Consider the following 26,049-nt stretch of genomic DNA (forward strand, 5'->3'; position numbering starts at 1 on the left):
TTTTGGAAAGTCGGTTAGGACATCTACTTGTGCATGACACAGAATTCTCTTTATCACAATTCCACTGGGTCAGAAGTTAATATACACTAAGTTGACTGTGCCTTTAAATAGCTTGGAACATTACATAAAATGATGTCATGGCTTTAGAACCTTCTGATAGGCTAATTTACATAATTTGAGTCAATTGGAGGTGTACCTGTGGATGTATTTCAAGGCCTACCTTCAAACCCAGTGCCTCTTTGTTTGACATCATGGGAAAATCAAAAGAAACCAGCCTAGACCTCAGAAAACAAATTGTAGACCACCAATAGTCTGGTTCATCTTTGGCAGCAATTTCTAAAAGCCTGAAGGTACCACGTTCATCTGTACAAACAATAGTGCTCAAGTATAAACACCATGCGACCACACAGCCTTCATACTGCTCAGGAAGGAGACGCGTTCTGTCTCCTAGAGATGAACATACTTTTGTGCGAAAAGTGCAAATCAATCCCACAACAGCAAAGGACCTTGTGAAGATGCTGGAGGAAACAGGTACAAAATATCTATATCCATAGTAAAACGAGTCCTATATCGACATAACATGAAAAGCCGCTCAGCAAGGAAGAAGCCACTGCTCCAAAACCATCCATAAAAAAGCCAGACTAAGGTTTGCAACTGTGAAGCACAGGGGTGGCAGCATCATTTCGTGTCGTTGCTTTGCTGCAGGAGGGACTGGTGCACTTCACAAAATAGAGAAGGAAAATTATCCGGATGTATTGAAGCAACATCTCAAGACATATGTCAGGAAGTTAAAGCTTCGTCGCAAATGGGTCTTCCAAAAAGACAATGACTTCCAAAGTTGTGGCAAAATGGCTTAAGGACAGCAAAGTCAAGGTATTGGAGTGGCAATCATAAAGCCCTTACCTCAATCCTATAGAAAATGTGTGGGCAGAACTGAAGAAGCAAGGAGGCCTACAAACCTGACTCAGTTACACCAGCTCTGTCAGGAGGAATGGGACAAAATTCACCCAACTTATTGTGGGAAGCTTGTGGAAGGCTACCCAAAATGTTTGACCCAAGTTAAACAATTTAAAGGCAATGCTACCAAATACTAAGTGAGTGTATGTAAACTTCTGACCCACTGGGAATGTGATGAAAGAAATAAAAGCTGAAATAAATCATTCTCTGTACTATTATTCTGACGTTTCACATTTTAAAAATAAAGTGGTGATCCCTAACTAACCTAAGTCAGGGAATTTTTTACTTTGATTAAATGTCAGGAATTGTGAAACACTGAGTCTAAGGTGTATGTAAACTTCCAACTTCAACTGTAAACGTTCTACTGTATTATCTTTCTCTTTCTATATAACACTGCCCTCTTGAGGCTCGGATAAGTTACTGTGGTTGTGTCTGACAAGCAGTGTGGGCAAAGGGTGGAGTCTGATCAACATTACCGATATGGATGGACATTCATTGTATCTTTCTGAGGAATACCACATGATCTTGAACACCTCAAAAGCAGAAAATATATTATTTATTTCCATTTCTTTTTTATTCAAAATTAAATGGTTTGATATCAACACACAGTCATCACATTAATCAAAAACAGAGGGGAACCCTTATTGTGAACAAAGGAATAAAAAATGTGATCAACTTGGTAAAAAAAATATGGATGTCATTGACTCTGATAAAATGAATGGAGGGACATAGTTACATTTAGTACATGGTGTTGACATATTTTACATTTATCAATAATCAAAAGGTAAATTGAAGAATTAATGCAGGAAATGTATACACAAAAGGTATAATCAACATTGTCTGATTTTTCATTCCTCAGCATTGTGATGTTCCAAAGCTTTCTATTCTATAGTCAGAGTCTCTGAAACTATGAAGTAATATTCAGCTGTCCATTTTGGGACATATTTTCATGCCAGTGTCCATGATGTCTAATATTGTCCTTATATGCTCATGTGTTTCTGCTTTTGATCAAGTTGTCACTATTTGCAAGAGGCAAAAAACGTGTCACTGTATTGTAGTGCAGAGCGATAAGTGTTATTTGAGATAATTTTTTTAACCAATCACTTTTTTTAAAACATGAAATGCATTTCTAAGTAATGACATTAACATATTTTTGATGCCATCGCCTGCCTTTTTTTCCTGACTGACAGTGGGTTGAATGCTGTAACAACACAGAAAAAAATTGTAAAAAATATAGTTAACTACCATGATGGTAATTTGGTAGCCCATTACTGCCATCATTATTAACCATAACTTTACTTTAATAAAATATTTCAGTTGTGTATATTACTTCGTTTTTATTTGATGAGTTTATTATTTTTCATTCCATTCATTTCATTCCATTTCATTCACTTAAAGTCATCATCTCATCTCTGCTCAGGCAGTAGCAGCCAGCCAGCCTGTCAGCCAGACATCCATCTAAAGTTATCTCTGTGCATCCCATTGAACAAGTCATCCTTTTTAGCTAGGTGAGTAACTAGCTGGCTGACAAAATAATTGTATTAGTTGTTGAAAGTAGATAAGGCATACTTTCAAGACTGCTTATTACCAAATACTACAACTATCAATTGGGTAGAGCTACCTCACGAACTGTCTCTATCCTTCTGGTCTATGTGTCCGCCTCTGTCCGGGACTGGGAAGAACATGCACAATGGATTATGGTAATTGTAGTTAATTACAACAGTTCTGTGCTGAACTAGGTTGAATATTTGCCTGACGTCCCACATAGTTATTAGGTGTGTTTAACGGGTAAAACGAAAGCAACCGACTGTTGACGAAAGTTGAGGAGTGGTCGGAGGAGGTGCATCTGTGACAACCAAAGTCAAACACTAATGTGGTTTTCCAACAGCAAGGCTCAGATCAACATGGCAGTGCTGACATTGTTAATAAAAGTTTTTCTTTGTGAGTGTGTGTTCTGGGGTTTGGAGCCATGTTTATTTCAACAATTCTAAACTGCAATCAGTGAGAAACAGCCTCAAATATCAAACTAATTTGAATTACTCAACTGTATATATGACTCGTATCAAAATGTGTTCCTATTTGAATCATGCCTGTGGTCACGTTTGTGTGAGTCAATGACAATAGATCCTCCCACAATGCAGGTGATGGCTGCAGACTGAAGTCATGGTAGTTTGTAAAGTATATGCAGTCGACACGTAGGCGCAACGATGGTCATCGACTTGACAAAAGTGATCCGCTCAAATGCGCCCATTGACTACGTTTCTCTCATTAATGATTGGATTTCTCTCTAGAGAAACAGCACGTTGAGCTCACAAAAAAAGCAGAACTATATGGAATTAATATAATTGAAAGGATGTCTGTAAATTAGTTGTTTAATAACAAGGGATTATTTTACGGTGAATCGCTCAGCACTACTGTATTGGCAAGAGGCAGAAACAGTTTGTTACCTTGGCTGTCCTAAGTGGCTCTATTTCCAGAGGGCGTGAGATACCTCTTTAAACTGTTAATCAGTTATACAGTTATAGTTCAGTCTATCTCCTCAGACATCCTCTTGCAATTTACTGACGTAGATGTCTAACAATCAAGAGGTTGCGAGTTCAAATCTCATCATGGACAACAGATAAGCATTTGAGCTAATTAGCAACTTTCAACTATTTACTACTTTTTAGCTACTTTGCAACTACTTAGCATGGTAGCTAACCCTTCCCCTAACCTGAACCCTTTAACCTAACTCCTAAACGTAACCCTAACCTTAACCCCTAACTTTAACCCTTAGCATACAGTAGCTAACATTAGCCACCTAGCTAGAAATCATAACATATTATGTGTTTTTCAAAATCATAACATATAGTATGTTATTCAAATAGTTTGCTGGTTGTTTGCATACCAGTCTGTTTCCTGGTCATTGACTAACCAGTCTGTCAGCTGGTCGTTGGCTCAAAGGTTTGTTGGCTGGTCGTGGGCTCACCGGTCTGTTGGCTGGTCTGTTTTCTGGTTGATGGCTCTCCGATCTGTTGGTTGGTCTTTGACTCACCGGTCTGTTGGTTGGTTGTCACTCACCTTTGGCCATTCTGTTGGACACACTGTTCGTATCTAGTGCTGTTGAGGTGGATCTTCTTACCATCTACGACATCTCTGGATGAACCCTCGGGCGATGTCCGTACTGCGCTGGAGAAGGACACGCTCACCTGCCTCTTCAGGATCTTCAGCACCTTCCTCTTGTAACCCTTACAGGCAAAGAAGTAGATAAATGGATCCAGGCAGGAGTTAAGGTTCATCAGACAAACAGTGAAGTGTAAGGAGATCTGGAAGGCAGTGAGTTCAGCACAGTCCGTTTCATAGATCAGCTTTCGGATCATGTATTGGAGGAGGTTGATGTGGTAGGGGCTGAAACACACCACGAACACCAGGGAGACGCAGCAGATCACCCCAACGGCTTTGCGGCTGCGCCCCGACTTGTCCGTTAAGTGATTGGTCTTTGCCGAGAGGCGGAGTTTACAGCACAGTATGGAGTAGCACAATAAGATAGTCACCACGGGGACTCCATAGCCTAGGAACACGGCGCCGATCAGCATGTAGGCGATGTTGGGCACCTGTTCAAAGTTAGGATACTCCATACAAGTGATGAAGCCATCAGACTCCACATTAGTCATGGGCATGGAGAGGAGGGGCAAAGTTTGCATTAAGACCAGCAACCACACCCCAACGCAGATAAACCGGACATTGGAGACCTTCCGGAAGCGTGCGAACCGGAGCGGCAAGACCACAGCAATGAATCGGTCCACACTGAGGCAGGTCATAAAGTTGACCCCGGCATACGTGTTGATGTAGAAGATCAGCCCTGTGATCTTACACAGGGAATCCCCCAGGGGCCAGTGGAAGCCCAGGGCGTAGTAGATTATCCGTAACGGTAGTGACAGTGTGAACAGAATGTCAGAGATTACCAGGTTGGCGGAGTAGAGCGTGGTGGAGTTCATCTTCTTTAGGTTGGGCCGGATGACATGCAGCGCCAGGGCGTTGCCCAGCAACCCCACGGAGAAGACGATGCTGTAGAAGAGGGGCATGAGGACTCGGGCGTACTCCAGGTGGTCATACAGTGTCGTGCAGGTGTTTGAGTCATTGAGGGTGGGGGTAGGGGTTGGATTTGCATGGCTGGAGGTCCTCATCACCTCCATCATTGGGCTAGTGGCTATTGTGAAGCTAGCTATAGCCGTAAAAAGAAGAAACATTGTTTGCATTTAGATTTACACATGACTATTGACTGAATGAATATCAGAGGAGGCTTGTGGGAGGAGCAATAGAAGGACAGGCTCATTGTAATGGCTGGAACGAAATGAATGGAACATAGTTAAACATGTGATTTCCATATGATTGATTTGGTTGATACCGTTCAATTTATTTAATTCCAACCATTACAATGAGCCTGTCTTCCTATAGCTTCTCCCACCATCCTCCTCTGATGGATATAGATGTATAGGTACACATAATTATATACTGGATAAATTCATGTCTATAATAAGCATGTTTCCATCCACAGTTTTTACATGAGTAAAAATCACAAAAGCTGGGATGAAAACAGGAAGTTTGTTTCAGTACAATTATATAAATGCAGACAGATAATTTGTTCGTTTGACATGGTGGGATCTTTTTGTGTCAGTAAAATTAATTATGCCAGAAAGAATGCAATTATTGATATAATAACCATAATTTTGAAGTTAACTTGGAGTCACACGATGATACGGAGGAACACACAGTAAATTAGGCTACAGATGAAATAAGTTACGATGAACTTTACATGGTGGTGAAAGTGCATAGCACAGGACTTTGGTGGCACCTTAATTGGGGAGGACAGGCAAATGGTAATGGCTGGAGCGGAATTGGTGGAAAGGTATCAACAACATCAAACACATGGCTTCCATGTGTTTGATGATATTCCATTCGTGCCGTTCCAGGCATTATTATGAGCCGTCCCCTCAGCAACCTCCATTGGTGCACAGTGATCTTGACGCTCCTTAAATATATATACAATAAATAGAGGGTCTTATTCTGGTGAAATGATGCTCGATGCTTGACTGCCGTTTGACAAATAAAATTATTCTGGCTCTTATCCATAATCATGTAGACTAGCCGAACCACACAGTTTACCCACACTGTATCTTCAAGCTGTTGTCTAGAGCGCACATGCCAAGACCAGATTAGGCACATTTGCTTTTTTACAACAGTTTTTGTGACAAAACTGTTTGTTTTTTATTCGGTACATGAAAACATACATTTTGTGTGCACTATGTCAAGTCTGTTTGGTGGAAACACCACTGGTGGGAACATTTGCATATTTTCTTAATACAGATTTTTTAATATTTGCATAAAAATGTGTCGCCAATTGGTTGGAAACTTAGCTAGTGAGAAGGATTTGGCTTGTAGTAATGTGAAAATGACATCCTACTGCTTGGCACTTATTGTGTCCTGTCCCCTATTTAGAGCGTGATTTGAAGTCACAGCTATGGAACTTGTTACTCTAAGTATGATTTTGCATGAACAGATCAGGTGGGTATCTATAATGGGAAATTCTGCTTTCAGTAAGGAAGTAAAACTATTCTTTCTCAATGTGTTTGTATACTGACCTCAATGGTCTGAAGGAGATAGCTGCTTTCTACATAAGTCATATCGGTAACACTTGATAGTAACTTTATTGAAAAAGCATTAAAAACCTCTTAAATGTAACTAAATGTAATCAGAAATGTAATCTACGTAATCCCAACAATAACTAGTAATCCTGCAGACTCAGAGAAAGGTTTAAATCTCACTGTTGAGGACACAAACTCAAATAAACAGTACAAATATAATGAAAATATGAAGTATTTTAAATGATGTATGAATAAGGCTTGAAACGACTTATATTTTTTCTAAATATGGAATAATTAATTTATAAAACAACTAACTATAATATTTAACTTTCCTTATAAATGTAAAATACATATTTTTATACTTAGTGTTAAAGAAAATGTCTCTCTTAATTAAAACGTCTGCCCCCATCGCTGTGGACGTCTCACAGAGCTCCAACTTGGCTTTTTGAACTCGTTAGGAACTCATCTTTCCTCTCATATTAATGTTGTCCGTCTATGACAAACAGAAAGTGATTTTTGTTTAAAATCGATGAATTATTTTAAATTACTGCCTATAAATCGAGCTCTGAATATGCTACAGCAACTCTCCTACGGCTGTGACGTAGGGTTCAGCTAGGAAATGATGGATAGCGAGAAGAGATAATGAAATGGTAGGAGGGACATGCCAGCTTCAAGTGGTGTCAGATTTCACATCCTGCTTCACACAGGCAAACGAGACATACTCCTATGTCCGTGAGAATCAAGGCTACGGCTCGATGCAAGCCATTTTGATCTACATGTCCACAGATCGATTTATATGAGATTTATATTCATGTCGGTCGGAACCGGTACTGGGGACTTTACATAAAAGTGACTTTAATAAATGTTTATGTAATGCTTTATACATTATTGTAAATGTTGCTCATAGAATGGAAGGATTGTATATACATATTTATAAATGTTTACAAATATATTTGTTGGCAGTTTATAAATCATGTATTAATGCCTATTTCTGATATTTTTTAAGAAGTGTTACTATAATTTGGATTAAAATGGTATTTTGATATTCTGCTTAACACTTAAAACCAATTGACCTATTCTTATTTCCCAAAATATATCAGGTCATTGCGTCTGCTCATAAGGCATAGGAATCAGTATTGTCACATGTGAAATATAACAAGTAATCACATGAAAATATCAACTCTCTTGCCACCTTGCGGTAATAATGTATAATAATAATTATTATTATTATCAACTCTCTTGCCACCTTGTGGTAACATATGTACAGAGGGAAGACTCCAGTGTAGAGGCACATTTGGACCAGTTTCGCTAAATGCATTCATCCATTTTCATGTGTTCAATATTTTTTACATGCTAAATGACCCATTTCAATGATTGTTTTGTAGCACCTTACTTTGAAGAAATTTGACACATGCATTCACTCCCATTGCAGGCTAGCATATTTATTTCACCCATCTACCATTAATATCTATACAAAGCACATGCAGTTGACTTGGGTACAGCATGATGGAAGTCTACAAACAATACAAGGGGTTTTCACAGCACGCAGCTCTGTCACAGTCATGTCACAGAAAAATATTGGTGTTGAAAGACACTTGCACACTAGGAAGTCTACATCCCTATAGGTCAGTCATACACTAGGAAGTCTACATCCCTAGGCACCCAGCCAGACCATATCCTTTTTTAGGAGAGTCAAAATGCGTGACCCTGGTCACAGCCCAGACATGAGACTGCTATCTGATAGAGCAGACTCAGGCTGGAAAATAAATATGTTTCCTGACCCATTAACACAAAGCCAAACCCAAGGGCTCTGGGTATTTCTTTGTGAACTGCAGTTACAACTTTCACACAAGGTCAAAAGTCTTTTGTCTTTTTTAAAATAGACTTTTTCATTTTTTCCTTTGTACAAATCCTACAGCTTTTTATCTAGAGTAAAAACATGTTAAAAACAGTGTAGCCCCTGTAGAGGTCCTATAATTTGTTGTTCTATATATAATTGTGCGGTGGCCACAGCATTAGAGTCAGGTATTAGAATGAGTAATTTAAACATCTTAACCTCTAGATATTTGAGCTATATTGTGAATCATGTCGTCATACAGCTTCATAATAAGTTAGCCACCTGCTGATTGGCTGTTGTTGACTTTGGAATAGTGTTGTACATTTCTAAGTCTATATTATTAAGTTATAAATTGGCCTGGTTTTAACAGCCAGGTCTCAGTCATTCAACAGCGTTATTTTGGTATGATAATAATTTGTTTGATAATGTGAACCTAATGATTCATTGATTTTACATTGAACATGAAAAGAACATATTGTCCGCCATAGTTTACAGTTCTCAATACTGCAAATTTTTGTTTTGCAGCAATTGTTTGATTTTGAATTTAGCTTCCCAATACTTTCACACTTCTAACTGTCAAGTTGAAGTCAATATCAAGTTGAATAAATGAGAATGCTTACAAAATCAACAATTGATTAAACCAAACCACAAACGTGAACTTACCAAAATCAACTGTATTTCTGTATTCTTCCAAAGTATGAGAGTTAAACAGGATAGTTCCTCCTTGGCATGAGATTATAATTGTTCTCTCAGAGTTCAGCAAAGACCACGTTGCCCCAGGCTTTTAGAGCAGAGTGACACATAGTGACAAATAGAGAACTAAGATTGAGTGGCGGGCTGGCTTTCGTAACCATAGTGACATCAAAATATCCTGTGTTACTGTTTATGCTCTTGAGTTTGTGGATCTCTCTGCTCTTTCTTTATCCCTCTCTCTGTGTCTCTCTCTCACTCGCTCACGCTCTCTCTCCCATACTGTCTCTGTTTTTTGGTTAGGTGAAACTGGAACCTGCTGATGCCCATAAAAACCAAGTTGTCACATATATCTACACTTTTAATGTTTTTATTTTGAATACTGTAAAGAATATAAACATGGAACTAAATCTCAGATGTAGTTTTGTAACGTACTACTTGTGGTAGCCATCTCTTTTATAATTATAAACATATTACTCATTTGTTGATAATAATTTTATAAATAATGAATGCCAACTTAGGTACAACTGATAGATAATCAAACAATAATTGATACATTTTGCTATCAGCTCCACCCCCCCTTACATCATTAGGTGTTTATTTTGTTCATAGTAAAGTAAAAGTAAAAGTCTCTGTTTGGAAAAAGTTATCTGGGCAACGTGCTGTGCCATGTGTACAGTATGTGTACCCATGAGAGGATGTGGTTTCAAACTCATGACCTTATATCTTGACATTAATCATTGACATTTTCATATGTTCCTACTTTTTTCTTTCAAAGTAAAGTTTTGTGGTCTGGTATGAGTTCTCTTTCACGAACATCTACCAACACACAGAGAAACATTTGTGTAAGCCCGCACGCACATTCACGCACACACATGGGGCATTTGCGGCCATGCAACCATGCACATTCAAAGCTTGATGCTTAGTTGATCATTTGAATCAGCTGAGTCGTGCTTGGGCAAAAACCTTAATTTGCAAACCTTGGGGTCTCGAAGAACGAGTTTGGGAAACCCAGTGATGAGTAGAGTTGTAATGACATGGTTTGGGATTTAAAACTAGAAGCCTTAATTGAAATAATAGTGTTTTAGCTAAAAAGCTAAGGGATGAGGGTGGAGAAATGTAACCACTCATTCATAGACGTCTATATTAGCTTTTGAGCCAGCAATGCATGTTAAGTGATTTTTTCCCATATTCATTTCTCTGTCAATACTCCATAATACAGATAGAACCATTTGAGAACTTCATTCCCTACCATTTAATGGACAGCAGATGGCACCGCGATCCGCTAACTAGTTTTCTTTCTTGAAGGATGTATAGAAATGTAGCATTCTCCCATAGGTATTCTCTAAGAAGACATTTAAGAAAATCTACTAAATTGTCTACAGTGGAACTCGAATTTGCCACGTTCTGACCTTTATTTCCTTTGTTTTTGTCATTATTTAGTATGGTCAGGGCGTGAGTTGGGGTGGGCAGTCTATGTTTGTTTTTCTATGATTTGGGGATTTCTATGTTTCGGCCTAGTATGGTTCTCAATCAGAGGGAGGTGTCATTAATTGTCTCTGATTGAGAATCATACTTAGGTAGCCTGGGTTTCACTGTTTGTGGGTGTTTGTTTCCGTGTCTGTGTTTTTCACCACACGGTACTGTTTTGGGTTTCGTTCGTTCCACAATTATTGTTTTTGTATTTCAGTCGTGTTCATGTGTAGTATTTCTTATTAAAAGAACCATGGACACTTACCATGCCGCATATTGGTCCTCCGATCCTTCTCGCCTCTCCTCTTCGGAAGAAGAGGAGGAAATCCCTTGCAGAATTACCAAGAAAGGAAGAAAGGAAGCACTGCTCTCGGATCAGCATTGTCCCTCTTACCTTAGTATCAATCAGCAGTTGCTACCTTGTTATTTGGACGTATAAATCAATGATACAAGTGGTTCTTCGTTTGCGGGGTGCCACAGAATGCAGAATTGCCAGAATGATGCAATTTACCAGAATCTGTCACCATCTACTACAAACGGTCGAGGCATAAGCTCAAAACTTTTAAACGAAGAACCACTGTATGTTGATTCTTGAAGAATTTGACTTATAAATGCCTTATGAACTTAGTTCAACTGTCGTACCCCATCAGAAGCCAAAATATAAGCTTGTTTACTACAATATTTGTAAGCAAAAAAATGTAAAAATAAAAAACACCATATATCCTCAAAACATGGTTGAAACTATAATTTTGATACAATGGATGATCAGTCCTTGCAATCATAGTGAGGTTACATTTCTCCAGCTCCATACCCCAGCTTTTTGAAGAGTCAGAGGTGGGGCGACCGCTTTGTTTTTGTTTCTACTTCTGATTGACGCTTTAACATTATAATTATTCCACAATACTGACAACGGATCAGCTCCTAGAGAGATATTATCACCTATGACTACAAATATTGGGGCGGCCTATTCTAATGCTTACCCGATAATAATGCACTAAATCAAGATTTGGTACCTCATTACGCATGTTACACTTAATGAAGTGCCTGTATGTTGCATAAAAAAATCACAGACAGTAGTGTACAAATAGCTAAATAAAATGCTTATTTCAATATCATTCAAATATATAGGCCTACGCAGCCTATACCGTATATATATGGTTACTACAGTCATCTCTGTGTTATTTAAATTGTCTTTATATCCTTGCAAAACAATGGGCAGCTTTGTATTTGTCGTCTGTAGGCAGGTTTCCATTAACCCAGGTTAATATGACAAACGCAATGTCAAAAAAATAATATGTGTGACGTGTTAAGGAAACAGCAAATATAGGACTTTTTTTAAAATCTACATTTTTACCTGTTCGACAGGGGTGGATTTTAGGCTGGTGAGGGAAAGACAGCTCATAATAATGGATGTAATGGAGTGAATGGAATGGTATCAAACAAATGGAAAACCAGGTGTTTGATACCAGTCCATTCTGTTCCAGCCATGATCCAATCATCCCAATGTAAAGTACCACCAGCCACCACTGGTGGATTTTTCTTTTGACTAAATGTATTTATTGTGACAAGTGAGAATGAAAGTGTTTTTTAAATACATTATGATTGCAGAATACTTTTGAAGGTACGAGGGGGAACATTAAAGGTCCCCAAAGTGCACACATCCCTGGGTCGCTCCTCTTTTTAGTTCGCTGCAGCTAGCAACTGCAAAAAACACTCAAACTGGACAGTTTTATCTCTATCTCTTCATTCAAAGACTCAATCATGGACACTCTTACTAACAGTTGTGGTTGCTTCGCGTGATGTATTGTTGTCTCTACCTTTTTGCCCCATTATTGTCTGTGTCCAATTTTGTCCAAGTTTTTTGCTGCTACCATGTTGTGCTGCTGCATGTTGTGTTGCTACCATGCTGTGTTGTCATGTGTTGCTGCCATACTATGTTGTTGTCTTAGGTCTCTCTTTATGCAGTGTTGTGGTGTCTCTCTTGTCATGATGTGTGTTTTGTCCTATATTTTTAATCCCAGGCCCTGTCCCCTCATGAGGACTGTAGGTCATAATTTTAAATAAGAATTTGTTCCTAACTGACTTACCTAGTTAAATAAAGGTTAAATAAATTTAAAATAAATAAAAAATGATGTAACTATAAGCTCTATATTTAATTCTAAATGCTTACTGCTTGCAACATCTAATTTGTTCAACTATAAAAATGTCTTATTGCAGGACAAGGATTGTCCATCCAATTATTTCTGATCTACAAGGGTGCACGTTTCACCATGGCACGGACTAGCCTAAGCAGCCGGTAGTGTATGCACATTTGTGCTAGATCCATGGTGATACGTTGGCCCATGAGAATTATTAGAATAAGGCAAATACTAGTAAATTATTGCATTCTATCCGTGCTGGCTACTTGAGACATTAAACAGATACGTGGGAGGGCATACAGGATGTCGACATTTTATTAAAGCGCAATTTGTCTAAATGGGTAATGGAAACACTTCAACCACAACATTTTAATTCGACACTGTAGGCTTTTGCGTTATTTTTTATTTTTTAGGTGTGATGTTACAATGTCCGGCTGTTTTAATCGACACAAGATAGTTAAATGGCAACGCATGCATGCTAAGCAGGCAAATATCACATTTGTTTTCAATACCAAATTCTAAATGCAGACCAAAAAAAATCACAGGACAAGTTAATAGAAACATATCTACTGTCACATTCGTTCTGAAGTTATCATCAGTCACAGAAAGACAGAAAACATCTTGATTTTGTGTTTAGCGTGGAAGGGCAAAAAAGCATCTAAAAACATACTTAGCTGGCTTCACAGTGATTTTTAGTTAAAAATATATATATATATATATTAGTTTGTCTAGTGCAATGTATCACTTAACAAAGTCTACCTTCTTCACTGTTAGTATGTTAAAATCCCTCTAATGAACGACATCCACTGCAGGCTGTGGTGCATTTCCACCTGCTCCTTCCACTATTTGCACTGCCTCCACATAGGAGACTTGTTGGAAAGCCCAGATCCTAGCTACTGCAACCTCTTTTATCCTAACAGGACACTCCTGGAACTTGGAAGCATGACTCCCATTACAATTACAGCACCGTGCTTCCTCAGACTTTTCAACATCAAAATATTTGTTTCTTCTGCCGACACTTACCACATGTCCAAACATTTTACAACTATGACACTGAAATGACTTTTGTTCATACGGTCTCACCGCATATCTCACATACCCAAATTTTGAATGAGTCTTTAGAAAAACTTAATCAAACAAAAGCTAAACCAATAGTCTTTCCTCCTTCAATCATTCATGTTAAACAACGTGTGTCAACCACTCCAAGCATAAATGTTACTTCTTCTTCTTCTCTGGTATAATGGAGTTCACACACATCTAATGTCCCTTCCACCACCTACTGTAGGGTAGTAAACAGTATTAAAAATAAATGTCCATTGCGGAATGTCATTTTTTGTACAAAAAAACAACAGATCAATCAAAAAACCATCCCACTCCTTTGGTCAAAGTTCAAATAAAATCCCTACACAGGTTCAGGGGCCTGGGCAGGGGGAGCATCTTAATTCAGTATTTCCTGCAATGCTTTGCCTGCTAAAACAGCACATTTCACTGCACCAATGAAAACCTCTATTTTACTGCTGTGGACTAAATCAGAATCACACAGAGAGTTAGGCTCGCTGTCCTACCTCTTCTGCCACATAATGGCTTGAATTTTACATTTAGCCTCACCTACCTCTCCCGGTCATTGTCTGAACTAACTTGACAGTGTATCAGTGTTCCCCAACTGGCAGCTCTCATATGCAGATAACATTATGCTGGCTGGGTAGCATACAGCTTTTTAGCAAATGGTTGAAAAAGGCCCCATTCACAAAATATAGTGTCAAATCCTGGTGTATTTTTGTTGTTGTATTCATTGTATTTGGTTGCACTTTAAATTTGTGTGACTGTCTAAGTCTATCAGTGTATCAGTGTTTTCTTGTCATGTTTTGTGTTTTTTTGTGGACCTTGGGAAGAGTAGCTGCTGCTTCTGCAAAAGCTAATGGGGATCCAAATAAACAAACATGACTGTAAGTCGCTTTGGATAAAAGCGTCTGCTAAATGGCATATATATATATATATATATATATATATATATATATATAAAAGGCTGTGTATGGCCCGACGCAATATTCAGAAGATCTGTAAGTTTTTTACAGTTGGTGTTGTAACAGTAGCTTAAACTGTTAAAGAGCTGTACCATTTTGAAAACCAACCACTTTAGGCTGCCATTGACAGCCATGATGTTTTATGCAATTTCAAATAGTTGTAATGCATAGTAATAATGTTTGGTGGTTGGACTTGTGCATCAATCTACACAAAAGTACCCCATGAAAGTTTTGCAAACTTATTAAAAATACAAACAGAGATAAATGATTTACTTAAGTATTCAGACCTTTCACTATGAGACCCAAAATTGAGCTCAGGTGCATCCTGTTTCCATTGTTCATCATTGAGATGTTTGTACAATTTTATTGGCGTCCACCTGTGGTAAAACAAATTGATTGGACATGATTTGGAAAGGAACACACCTGTATATATAAGGTTCCACAGTTGAAAGTGCATGTCAGAGCAAAAACCAAGCCATGAGGTCGAAGGAATTGTCCATAGAGCCCCCGAGACAGGATTATGTCAAGGCACAGATCTGAGGAGGGGTACCAAAACATTTCTGCAGCATTGAAGGTCCCCAAGAACACAGTGGCCTCCATCATTCTTTAATGGAAGACGTTGGGAACAACCAAGACTTTTCCTATAGCTGGCCGCCCGGCCAACTGAGAGGCAGGGCTTTCTCCTATCGAGCTCCATTTTTATGGAATGGTCTGCCTACCCATGTGAGAGACGCAAACTCGGTCTCAACCTTTAAGTCTTTACTGAAGACTCATCTCTTCAGAGGGTCATATGATTGAGTGTAGTCTGGCCCAGGAGTGTGAAGGTGAACGGAAAGGCTCTGGAGCAACGTACCGCCCTTGCTGTCTCTGCCTGGCCGGTTCCCCTCTTTCCACTGGGATTCTCTGCCTCTAACCCTATTACAGGGGCTGAGTCACTTGCTTACTAGGGCTCTTTCATTACCGTCCCTAGGAGGGTTGCGTCACTTGAGTGGGTTGAGTCACTGATGTGATCTTCCTGTCTGGGTTGGCGCCCCCCCTTGTGTTGTGCCATGGAGATCTTTGTGGGCAATACTCGGCCTTGTCTCAGGATGGTAAGTTGGTGGTTGAAGATATCCCTCTAGTGGTGGGCGGGTTGTGCTTTGGCAAAATGGGTGGGTTTATATCCTTCCTGTTTGGCCCTGTCTGGGGGTGTCATCGGATGGGGTCACAGTGTCTCCTGACCCCTCCTGTCGCAGCCTCCAGTATTTATGCTGCAGTAGTTTATGTGTCGGGGGGCTAGGGTCAGTTTTTATATCTGGAGTACTTCTCCTGTCCTATCCGGTGTCCTGTGTGAATTTAAGTATGCTCTCTCTAATTCTCTCTTTCTCTCTTTCTTTCTCTCTCTCGGAGGACCTGAGCGCTAGGACCATGCCTCAGGACTACCTGACATGATGACTCTTTGCTGTCCCCAGTCCCCCTGGCCATGCTGCTGCTCCAGTTTCAACTGTTCTGCCTATGATTATTATTATTTGACCATGCTGGTCATTTATGAACATTTGAACATCTTGGCCATGTTCTGTTATAATCTCCACCCGGCACAGCCAGAAGAGGACTGGCCACCCCACATAGCCTGGTTCCTCTCTAGGTTCTTCCTAGGTTATGGCCTTTCGAGTGAGTTTTTCCTAGCCACCGTTCTTCTACACCTGCATTGCTTGCTGTTTGGGGTTTTAGGCTGGGTTTCTGTACAGCACTTTGAGATATCAGCTGATGTACGAAGGGCTATATAAATACATTTGACGTGATTTATATGCTTGTTCTTCTGTAGACAAAAATGCCTTTTGAAACAAATACTGTTTAGCCTCTGAATGTGGACAACATTGTCATTTTTTATCCGTAGCTCTGTCATTGAGTTTGAGAGGGGTACACTGTTATTATTATTCAAATGTAACAAAATGTGGAAAAAGGGAAGGGAGCTGAATACTTTTCAAATGCACTTTATATCAAAAAATTATTTCCTGAAATGTTTTATTTGGCCTTACTGCTAAAAATGCAGTTGAAGTCGAAAGTTTACATACACTTAGGTTGGAGTCATTAAAACTCGTTTTTCAATCACTTCATATATTTCTTGTTAACAAACTATCGTTTTGGCAAGTCGGTTAGGACATGTACATTGTGTATGACACAAGTAATTTTTTCCAACAATTGTTTACAATTGTTTACTTCTAATTCACTGTATCACAATTTCACTGGGTCAGAAGTTGACATACACTAAGTTGACTGTGCCTTTAAAGCTTGGAAAATTCCATAAAATTATGTCATGGCTTTAGAAGCTTCTGATAGGCTAATTGACATAATTTGAGTCAATTGGAGGTGTACCTGTGGATGTATTTCAAGGCCTACCTTCAAATTCAGTGCCTCTTTGCTTGACAACATGGGAATATCAAAAGAATCAGCCAAGACCTCAGGAAAAAAAGTCCAGACCTCCACAAGGTTTGTTCATCCTTGGGAACAATTTCCAAATGCCTGAAGGTACTACGTTCACGTACTTTGGTGCGAAAAGTGCAACTCATTCCCAGAAAAACAGCAAAGGACCTTGTGAAGATGCTGGAGGAAACAGGTACAAAAGTATCTATATCCACAGTAAAGCGAGCCCTATATTGACGTAGCCTGAAAGGCCGCTCAGCAAGGAAGAAGTCACTGCTCCAAAACCGCCATCAAAAAGCCAGACTACGGTTTGCAACTGCACATGGGGACGAAGATCGTACTTCTTGGAGAAATGTCCTCTGGTCTGATGAAACAAAAATAGACCTGTTTTGCTATAATGACCATCGTTGTGTTTGGAGGAAAAAGGGGTAGGCTTGCAAGCCGAAGAACACCATCCCAACCGTGAAGCACGGGGGTAGCAGCATCATGTTGTGGGGGTGCTTTGCTGCAGGAGGGACTGGTGCACTTCACAAAATAGATAGCATCACGAGGAGGAAAATTATGTGGATATATTAAAGCAACATCTCAAGACATCAGTTAAATCTTGGTCGCAGATGGTTCTTCCAAGTGAACAATGACCCCAAGCGTACTTCCAAAGTTGTGGCAAAATGGCTTAAGGGCATCAAAGTCAAGGTATTGGAGTGGCCATCACAAAGCCCTGACCTCAATCCTATAGAAAATGTGTGGGAAAAACAGAAAAGGCGTGTGCGAGCAAGGAGGCCTACAAACCTGACTCAGTTACACCTCTGTCAGAAGGAACGGGCCAAAATTCATCCAACTTATTGTGGGAAGCTTGTGGAAGGCCACCCGAAACGTTTGACCCAGGTTAAACAATTTAAAGGCAATGCTACCATATACTAATTGAGTGTATGTAAACTTCTGACCCACTGGGTACGTGATGAAAGAAAAAAAAGATTAAATAAATCCTTCTCTCTACTATTATTCTGACATTTCACATTCTTAAAACAAAGTGGTGATCCTAACTGGCCTAAGACAGGGAATTTTTACAAGGATTAAATGTCAGGATTTGTGAAAAACTTTGTTTAAATATATTTGGCTAAGGTGTTTGTGAACTTCCGACTTCAACTGTATATGGAATTGTTTTAAGAAGGTCATATCAAGGATCATTTTGCTGTTTGACCCCTTGAGATCAGGAAACATTTACATTTTTTACATCAACACATATTTTTTCAGTACTTAGCAGTCTCCATATTTACTTCTATACATTTTTTCAACTGGTACTGAGGGACCTTCAGATAAGTCTCGTGAGGTCTAGAGCAAAATCAACACTTGTGAGTCTCACCTTTCCACAGAGGGGTAATTTTGTAATTTTGTAATTTTTATTAGGATCCACAGTAGCTAATGCCATAAAGCTAGCTATTCTTCCTGCGGTCCAACACCAATTAACAAGACGTTACAAACAACCATGATCAAGACTTCACAAACATTCAACAAGTAGACAATACAGATAATTAAAATACCTGACAGGAAACACATTTAACATTCAGTTGCTACTTTCTATTTGGTGTCCAGTCATATGTTCTATCATATTAGATGTTCTTTTATTTTTTACTTGAACGTGGATGTACTTTTTCCCTGAGAAATATGGATTGGTAAAAAGTTCCATTCAACTATAGCTCTGTATAAAACTGTAGATTTAAGGTGATTTGTCCTTGTCTTGAGTTGTTTTAGCTGCCCCGAATTTGCCTGTCTGGTTTGGTGGTTATGCGTGTTACAAGTGTGTACTAATTGGACTGAAAAATAATGTTTGTTTTTTGAAAAATATAACATTCCTAAAGAAAATCAGAAGACTAGATAGTAACTTGTTTTTAACGTGAAGCCATGAGAGATTCTGATACATTTTAATAATATTCATTTGGTGAGAGCAATGAAGAGATAATCTGGCAGCTCTGTTTTGAGCTTTTTTCTATCTTTCTTTGCTGCCGATGACCATATAACCGGGCAGTACTCTAAGTGTGATAGGACCAGGGATTGAACCACCTATTTCAGAGTGCTAGATGTTACATTGTCTGAACATTTTCTTGTAACAGCAATTCCCTTACCCATCTTAATAACAATATTATCTATGTGTTCTGACCATGATAAAGCTGCGTCCAACATTAGTTTTTTTTCACATGCTCTTCATGTATTCTGTTCATCGACATATTCAATTGGGGATCATCAGCAAGCATATATCTTGAACCAAATACAATACATTTAGTTTTAGAAATGTTCAACACCAATTTGCATTTTCTTGAAGGGGCATGCTTATCAGCTATACTCAAAAATAATTTCATAAACAAACTTAGTGACATTTCAGGATCATCCTTACTACACACTTCTAACCATTGCACAAGCTTAATCTCATCCACAAATTAATCCTGATTGAACCCTCTGTAGGACCTGCGGTAGATTATTTTAGGGCCAGCCTTTGGTATTTTAGTTTTCCTAGTGAGTGCAACCAAGGTATTTTCATTGTAACCTAGTTCCACCGATACAGCTTTAGAACAATGTTCAGCCATATTAGTAAAAATGTGATCGATACAAGTTGATGATGTAATACCAGACCTATTAGTGAACGTTCTGGTAAGTAATGTCATAACTTGGGTTAGGTTACATACATTGGCAACAGAAATAACTTTCTTTCGATTTTGACAGTTCGTACTCAAAAAAATCGATATTCATATCTCCCAAAAATTATATTTCCCTATTTTCATCTGAAACCTTATCCAACATTTCGCAAATTACATCAAGATATTTCACATCAGCACTAGGTGGCCTATATCAGCAAACAACTAGTATAGGTTTCAAATGTGGTCAATGCACCTGTACCCACAGCGCCTCTAATCCATTCAACATTAAGTCCTGACGTTGTTTTGCTGGAATATGATTCTGGATGTAAACTGCAACTCCACCCCCAAATCTATTGCTGTCCCTCCTGAACAAATTATATCCATGTATAGAGATCTCAGCATCCTCAAAAAAGAGTCCAAGTGAGTCTCTGATATTGCCAATACATGAATATTGTTTGACTGCACTAGACAACATATTTCATGAATTTTATTCCTTAAACTGCATATTTTCAAGTCAGCAATTAACAGTCATGGTATTAGTAGTAAATTGTTTGGATGCTACAGACAGAAGTTGGCTGATCGGCTGTACCGAATTCAGACGAGTCCCAAGAATCTTGTGGGGGTCGTAGACCAAAACAGAGAACACCATCGTGTTTGTGAGTCTCATCTTATCGTTCAGATGGTACAGGCGATTTTGTGAGAAGGCTGATCTTCAGTCCAACAAACTCAAGGTAAAACAAACACCACTCTAGCTGTCACCTTTCTAATGCAGTACAATTAATTTGACACTTTTTGTCAAATAGACCTAATATCTGATATCTTCAGAACATTCTGCATTCGTGGATACCATCTGGCCTCACCAAAGATTCTAGAGCTGACACAGTTCCACTTTGCCCTATTTCAGTTTTTCTCCACCACCTGAAGATTTGATCTGTGAGTGACGACCAGAGAAGAAGCCACTTGTAAAGGTTTCACTCACACTTCAAATATCAATGTTTCTTTTGAAGGGAAAAATGTTTGTTTTGTTTTGCAAGATTGTTTTGCTCTTCAAATTTCGCTGAAGTCATCTGTGGCTTTCAAGGGGATGCCCATTCTCGGTACTTTTCACTATATAGCCACTGAATTACACCGTGCTTATATCATTCATGTCTTCAAGTCAAATACACAGCTCATCAGGTCAATTTTCACCAAGTCGAGTAGCTTAATGCTATAGAATAGCAAGACAATGTGGCCTGGGTGGTCTAATGTAAATGCTAATGCAGCGTCCGTGTAGAGTTGTGCCCGCCCATGGCCTTGTTTTACACACTCTCCTCCTGTCTTTCTTGTCCTCTGTCCTATCAATAAAAGCATATAAAATACAAAAGGAAAATATCAAGACCAAATATACCAACTCTTTAAGACCAACGACAAAGCGATATCTACAGTATGCGATCTATTGTGATCATTCAATTCTAAAAGTTAATCAACATAAAAGTGTGACTGGTGTTTTCCATTACCAGGATCTCTTCAAAGGATTTCGCACCTTTGAATGACTCATATCGATTTCACACCATTAAACAACTTGTGAACATTGTCTTCAACATACAAAAAAATACTTAAGATCAGTGTTTTCATTTCCACTGTCATTATCTATAACATTTACAACCACTAATGCTCTGGCACATGGTCCTGTGTGGATCACTAAGCGATAACAATTTGTCGTGCGAAACACCTACCAACATATTTCCTGTTACATCATCAGTCATCATCATGCAACAATGAATGTAGTGTCATCACTGTTATCGGAAAACAATGTAAACATCAGAGTTGGGTTCAAACAGTATTTGTTTTCTTTTCAAATACTAATATCTGTATTTGATTTTTCTTTCAAATACTTCATATACTTTTTATACTCTTTCAAATACTTAAAACACTTTGTCATAGACACTTGCTAAAAACTTAAATGAGCAAATGTTCCTTCATGACCTGGCCTCTGTACATTGGGATAAAATCAGCTTGACGACCGACCACTGCTGAAGATGCTTGGACCTTCTTTTTTAAAATTTTCAGTGGAATTGTTAACCAACACACCCCCATTAAGAAAATGAGAATAGGTTCAGCGCCTGGTTCGACCATGATCTTGCAGAGTTACTCCACCTCAAGAAGTGCATTTGGCGAAAGGCACATGCATACTCGGGCTGACTGGCTCTCTTTAAGGTAAATGAGAAATAAGTGCACTCAGGCTATCCGAAAGGCAAAAGTAAATTACTTTAACCAGAAGGGGACTAGGGCCCCCCCCCCACGTTCAGCTGGAAGGTGGAGCATGGAACGCAAAAATATTCCTAAAAATATTTAACCTCCACACATTAACAAGTCCAATGGCTCAAATGAAAGATAAACACATTGTTTATCTACCCAGCAAGTCAGATTTCTAAAATGTTTTACGGCGAAAACATAGCACATATTTATGTCAAACCACCACCGAAGACACAGCTAATTTGCATAGCCAAGTTGAAAAAAATATGCAATCAACAAACGCAGGATTAAAAGAAAAATAATGCACTAACCTTTTGAAATCTTCATCAGATGACAGTAATATAACATGTTACACAGTACATTTATGTTTTATTTTCAATAATATGCTATATATATACAGAAATCTCTGTTTACAATGATGCATCGTTCAAAAAATGCTACTCAAATGTCCTGAGAAATGACGATAGGTCCGGCAGATAACGTCAGCTAACAAGGAATACACATCATAAACTTTGACTAAATATGCATGTTCTACATATATATAGTTAGATACACTTCTTCTGAATGCAATCGCTGTGTTACATTTATTTTTAACGTTACAGGTTTCGTTCACTAGGCTATACTATGAGTCGACGTTCAAAAAGTAGCATTATGGCTCCTCTATCTTGGAGTCCACAGAAACCCAAATTTACCATATAAATATTCCCTTACCTTTGCTGTTCTTCCATCAGAAGACCTGGAAGGAATTATACTTACCAAAAACAGTGTTTAGTTTTGCAGTCTGTGTCTTTCGGTTCTCAAACACGACACATTTCGGTTGAAATGTAGCCAAAAGTCAAGTGGATGCGCAACAAAATGTCGAACTTACATATTATATGTCGACTAAACTTGTCAAACTAAGTTCATAATCAAGCTTTAACATGTTATAAAGGTGTACAGCAATCGTGAGGACGAACAGAATGCATGCATTGTATAATCGATCTTGGAAAAAAGACAGGACCGGAGCAGAGCGCGCATGAGAGTGACCTGTTTTTTCGCGTGACCGAAAGGTTTCGGCCCGCCAAAACTCTCGTGAGCGTGCAATTCTCACAATGAGAAGCCCCATTGAAAGCAGACATCGCGCTGAAGACAAAGAGACTGTTCCCAGACCTGTAAGTGCTTGGGAAGGGTGGGGGCGATGACGTCAAAGTTGGGCCAACTTTTCTGATGACAAGAGAGAGTTTGGGAGAATGACTGCCCTGAGAGTTCTGCTTTACATACAGACATAATTTAAACGGTTTTAGAAGCTTTAGAGTGTTTTCTGTTCAATAATATTTTTTATTTGCATATATTAGCAACTTTTGACAAAAAAAATATATGTTTACTATGGGCACGCAATTACTCCAGCGGGGGCAGTAGACAGCCCTATCCCCAACAGAGCAGTTCTCTCTCTGTGGGTCTAACCCCAAGAAGTTCTGGAAAATGGTTAAAGACCTGGAGAATAAACCCTCCTCCTCACAGCTGCCCCTGTCCCCTGATGTTGATGATGTGGTTGTTACTGACAAGAAGCACATGGCTGAGCTCTTTAATCACCACTTCATTAAGTCAGGATTCCTATATGACTCAGCAATGCCTCCTTGCCCGTCCAACATTTCCTCATCTCCCACCCCTTCTAATGTGACTAGCACCGGTGCTCCTCCCTATTTTCCCCCTGCCCCGCAACAAAGTTTCTCCCTTCAGGCGGTCACTGAGTCCGAGGTGCTAAAGAAGCTCCTTAAACTTGACCCCCAAAAAACATCTGGGTCAGATGGTTTAGACTCTTCCTTCTTTAAGGTTGCTGCCCCTATCTAGCCTTTTAACCTGTCTCCCCTCTCTGGGGAGGTTCCCGTTGCTTGGAAGGCTGCCACGGTGTGTCATTTATTTATAGGGGTAGATCAAGCTGATCCTAATGGTTATAGGGCTATTTCTATTTTGCGCTGTTTATCAAAAAACTTCATAATAAAAACCCAATAATCAACTGGCTGGCTTTCTTGATGTCTATAATATTCTCTCTGGTATGCAATCTGGTTTCCCCTCAGGTTATGAATGTGTCACTGCAACCTTAAACGTCCTCAATGATGTCACCTTGTTCTAGGCAATGTTGTGCTGCTATTTTTATTGACTTGGCCAAAGCTTTTGATACGATTGACCATTCAATTCTTGTGGGCTGGCTAAGGAGTATTGGTGTCTGAGGGATCTTTGGCCTGGTTTGCTAACTACCTCTCTCAAAGGAACATCTGCTGTCTCAGCCACTGCCTGTAACCAAGGGTGTACCCCAAGGCTCGACCCTAGGCCCCAAGCTCTTATCAATTTCAATCAACAACATAGCTCAGGCAGTAGGAAGCTCTCTCACCCATTTATATGCAGATGATACAGTCTTATACTCAGCTGGCCCATTCCTGGATTTTGTGTTAAACGCTCTACAACAAAGCTTTCTTAGTGTCCAACACGCTTTCTCTGCCCTTACACTTGTTCACCTCCAAAACAAAGGTCACGTGGTTTGGTAAGAAGAGTGTCCCTCTTCCCACAGCTGTGATTACTACCTCTGCGGGTTTCAAGCTTGAGATGGTCACCTCATACAAGTACTTGGGAGCATGGCTAGATGATACACTGTCCTTCTCTCAGCACATATCAAAGCTTCAGGCTAAAGTTAAATCTAGACTTGGTTTCCTCTATTGTAATCACTCCTCTTTCACCCCAGCTGACAAACTAACCTTGATGGAGATGACCATCCTACCCATGCTAGATTACGGAGTCGTAATTTATAGATTGGCAGGTAACGGTGCTCTCAAGTGGCTAGATGTTCTTTACCATTCGGCCATCAGATTTTCCACCAATACTCCTTATAGGACACATCACTGCATTCTATACTACTCTGTAAACTGGTAATCTCTGTATAACGGTCGCAAGACCCACTGGTTGCTGCTTATTTATAAAATCTTCTTAGGCCTCACTCCCCCCTATCTGAGAATACCCATTCTGCCAATCACATTCTTTCAAATGCCCCCAAACCACACACATCCCTGGTTTACTGGTCTTTTCAGTTCGCTACAGCTAGCGACTGGAACGAGCTGCAACAAACACTCAAACTGGACAGTTTTATCTCAATCTCTTCATTCAAAGACTCAATCATGGACACTCTTACTGACAGTTGTGGCTGCTTTGTGTGAAGTATTGTTGTTTCTACTTTCTTGCCCTTTTTTGCTGTTGTCTGTGCCCAATAATGTTTGTACCATGTTTTGTGCTGCATGTTGTGTTGCCACCATGCTGTGTTATGTGTTGCTGCCATGTTGTATTGTTGTCTTAGGTCTCTCTTTATGTAGTGTTTTGTTGTCTCTCTTGTTGTGATGTGCGTTTTGTCCTATATTATTGCTATTATTTTTTATCCAGTCCCAGTAGGAGGCCTTTTGCCTTTCGGTACACCATCATTGTAAAAAATAATGTGTTCTTAATTGACTTGCCTAGTTAAATAAAGGTCAATAAAATAAATACAAAATATGCACTCTGCAACTCAGGCAGGTTCAGTTAACGCTCAAGGTATTTGGAAGAAAACAAATACTTTTAGAAACCAGGTCTGGAAATTCTCAACGTGCATGCCAATAGCAAAGACTGTTGCATATATTATTTGGCAGAAAGGTCAGGTGTGGTCAAATCCAATAGGATCATCCCTGACCCTAAATATTAAACACTGTTCATTAATTTGTTTATTTGTTCATTCAGTTACACATATAAAGAAATGTGTATGAGAGTGGAGTTTACAGTATGAAAGAACAATAATCTCACAATTACAAAACCAAATGTTCTCAATACTATTTTCTCTTTTTGTCAATTTCTCCTTTTCACACACAGGCATTCCAACTTTAATTGACCTTGGGAATAGTGGGGGGCAGTGTCTTTGTTGCAGGGGAAGTGGGTAACTTCCTCTTGCCCTGGCCTTGAGTGTCTGACTCACTGGTGCTAAGGCGCACAGATCACTCCCCGCGCTGACAGACACCCAGAAATCACACACACACACAC

At 39.3% G+C, this 26,049-nt stretch overlaps 1 protein-coding gene across 1 annotated transcript; it reads right to left on the minus strand.

Moving 5' to 3' along the window:
- Window positions 1–1,496: 1,496 nt before the first annotated feature.
- On the minus strand, window positions 1,497–9,310 carry LOC118367225 (G-protein coupled receptor 183-like). The gene is made up of 2 exons (XM_035750421.2): window positions 9,082–9,310; window positions 1,497–5,161 (listed from the first exon to the last, which is right to left on the minus strand). The coding sequence occupies exon 2, from the start codon at window positions 5,133–5,135 to the stop codon at window positions 4,014–4,016; it is 1,122 nt and encodes a 373-aa protein (XP_035606314.1). The 5' UTR covers window positions 5,136–5,161; window positions 9,082–9,310; the 3' UTR covers window positions 1,497–4,013.
- Between the last annotated feature and the right edge of the window lie 16,739 nt (window positions 9,311–26,049).

This window comes from Oncorhynchus keta, chromosome 34 (assembly GCF_023373465.1).
Source record: "Oncorhynchus keta strain PuntledgeMale-10-30-2019 chromosome 34, Oket_V2, whole genome shotgun sequence".
Taxonomy (NCBI): Eukaryota; Metazoa; Chordata; class Actinopteri; order Salmoniformes; family Salmonidae; genus Oncorhynchus; species Oncorhynchus keta.

Excerpts from the sequence above, each read along its gene's own strand:
- LOC118367225 (XM_035750421.2), bottom strand. The coding sequence starts at position 5,135 with ATGATGGAGGTGATGAGGACCTCCAGCCATGCAAATCCAACCCCTACC.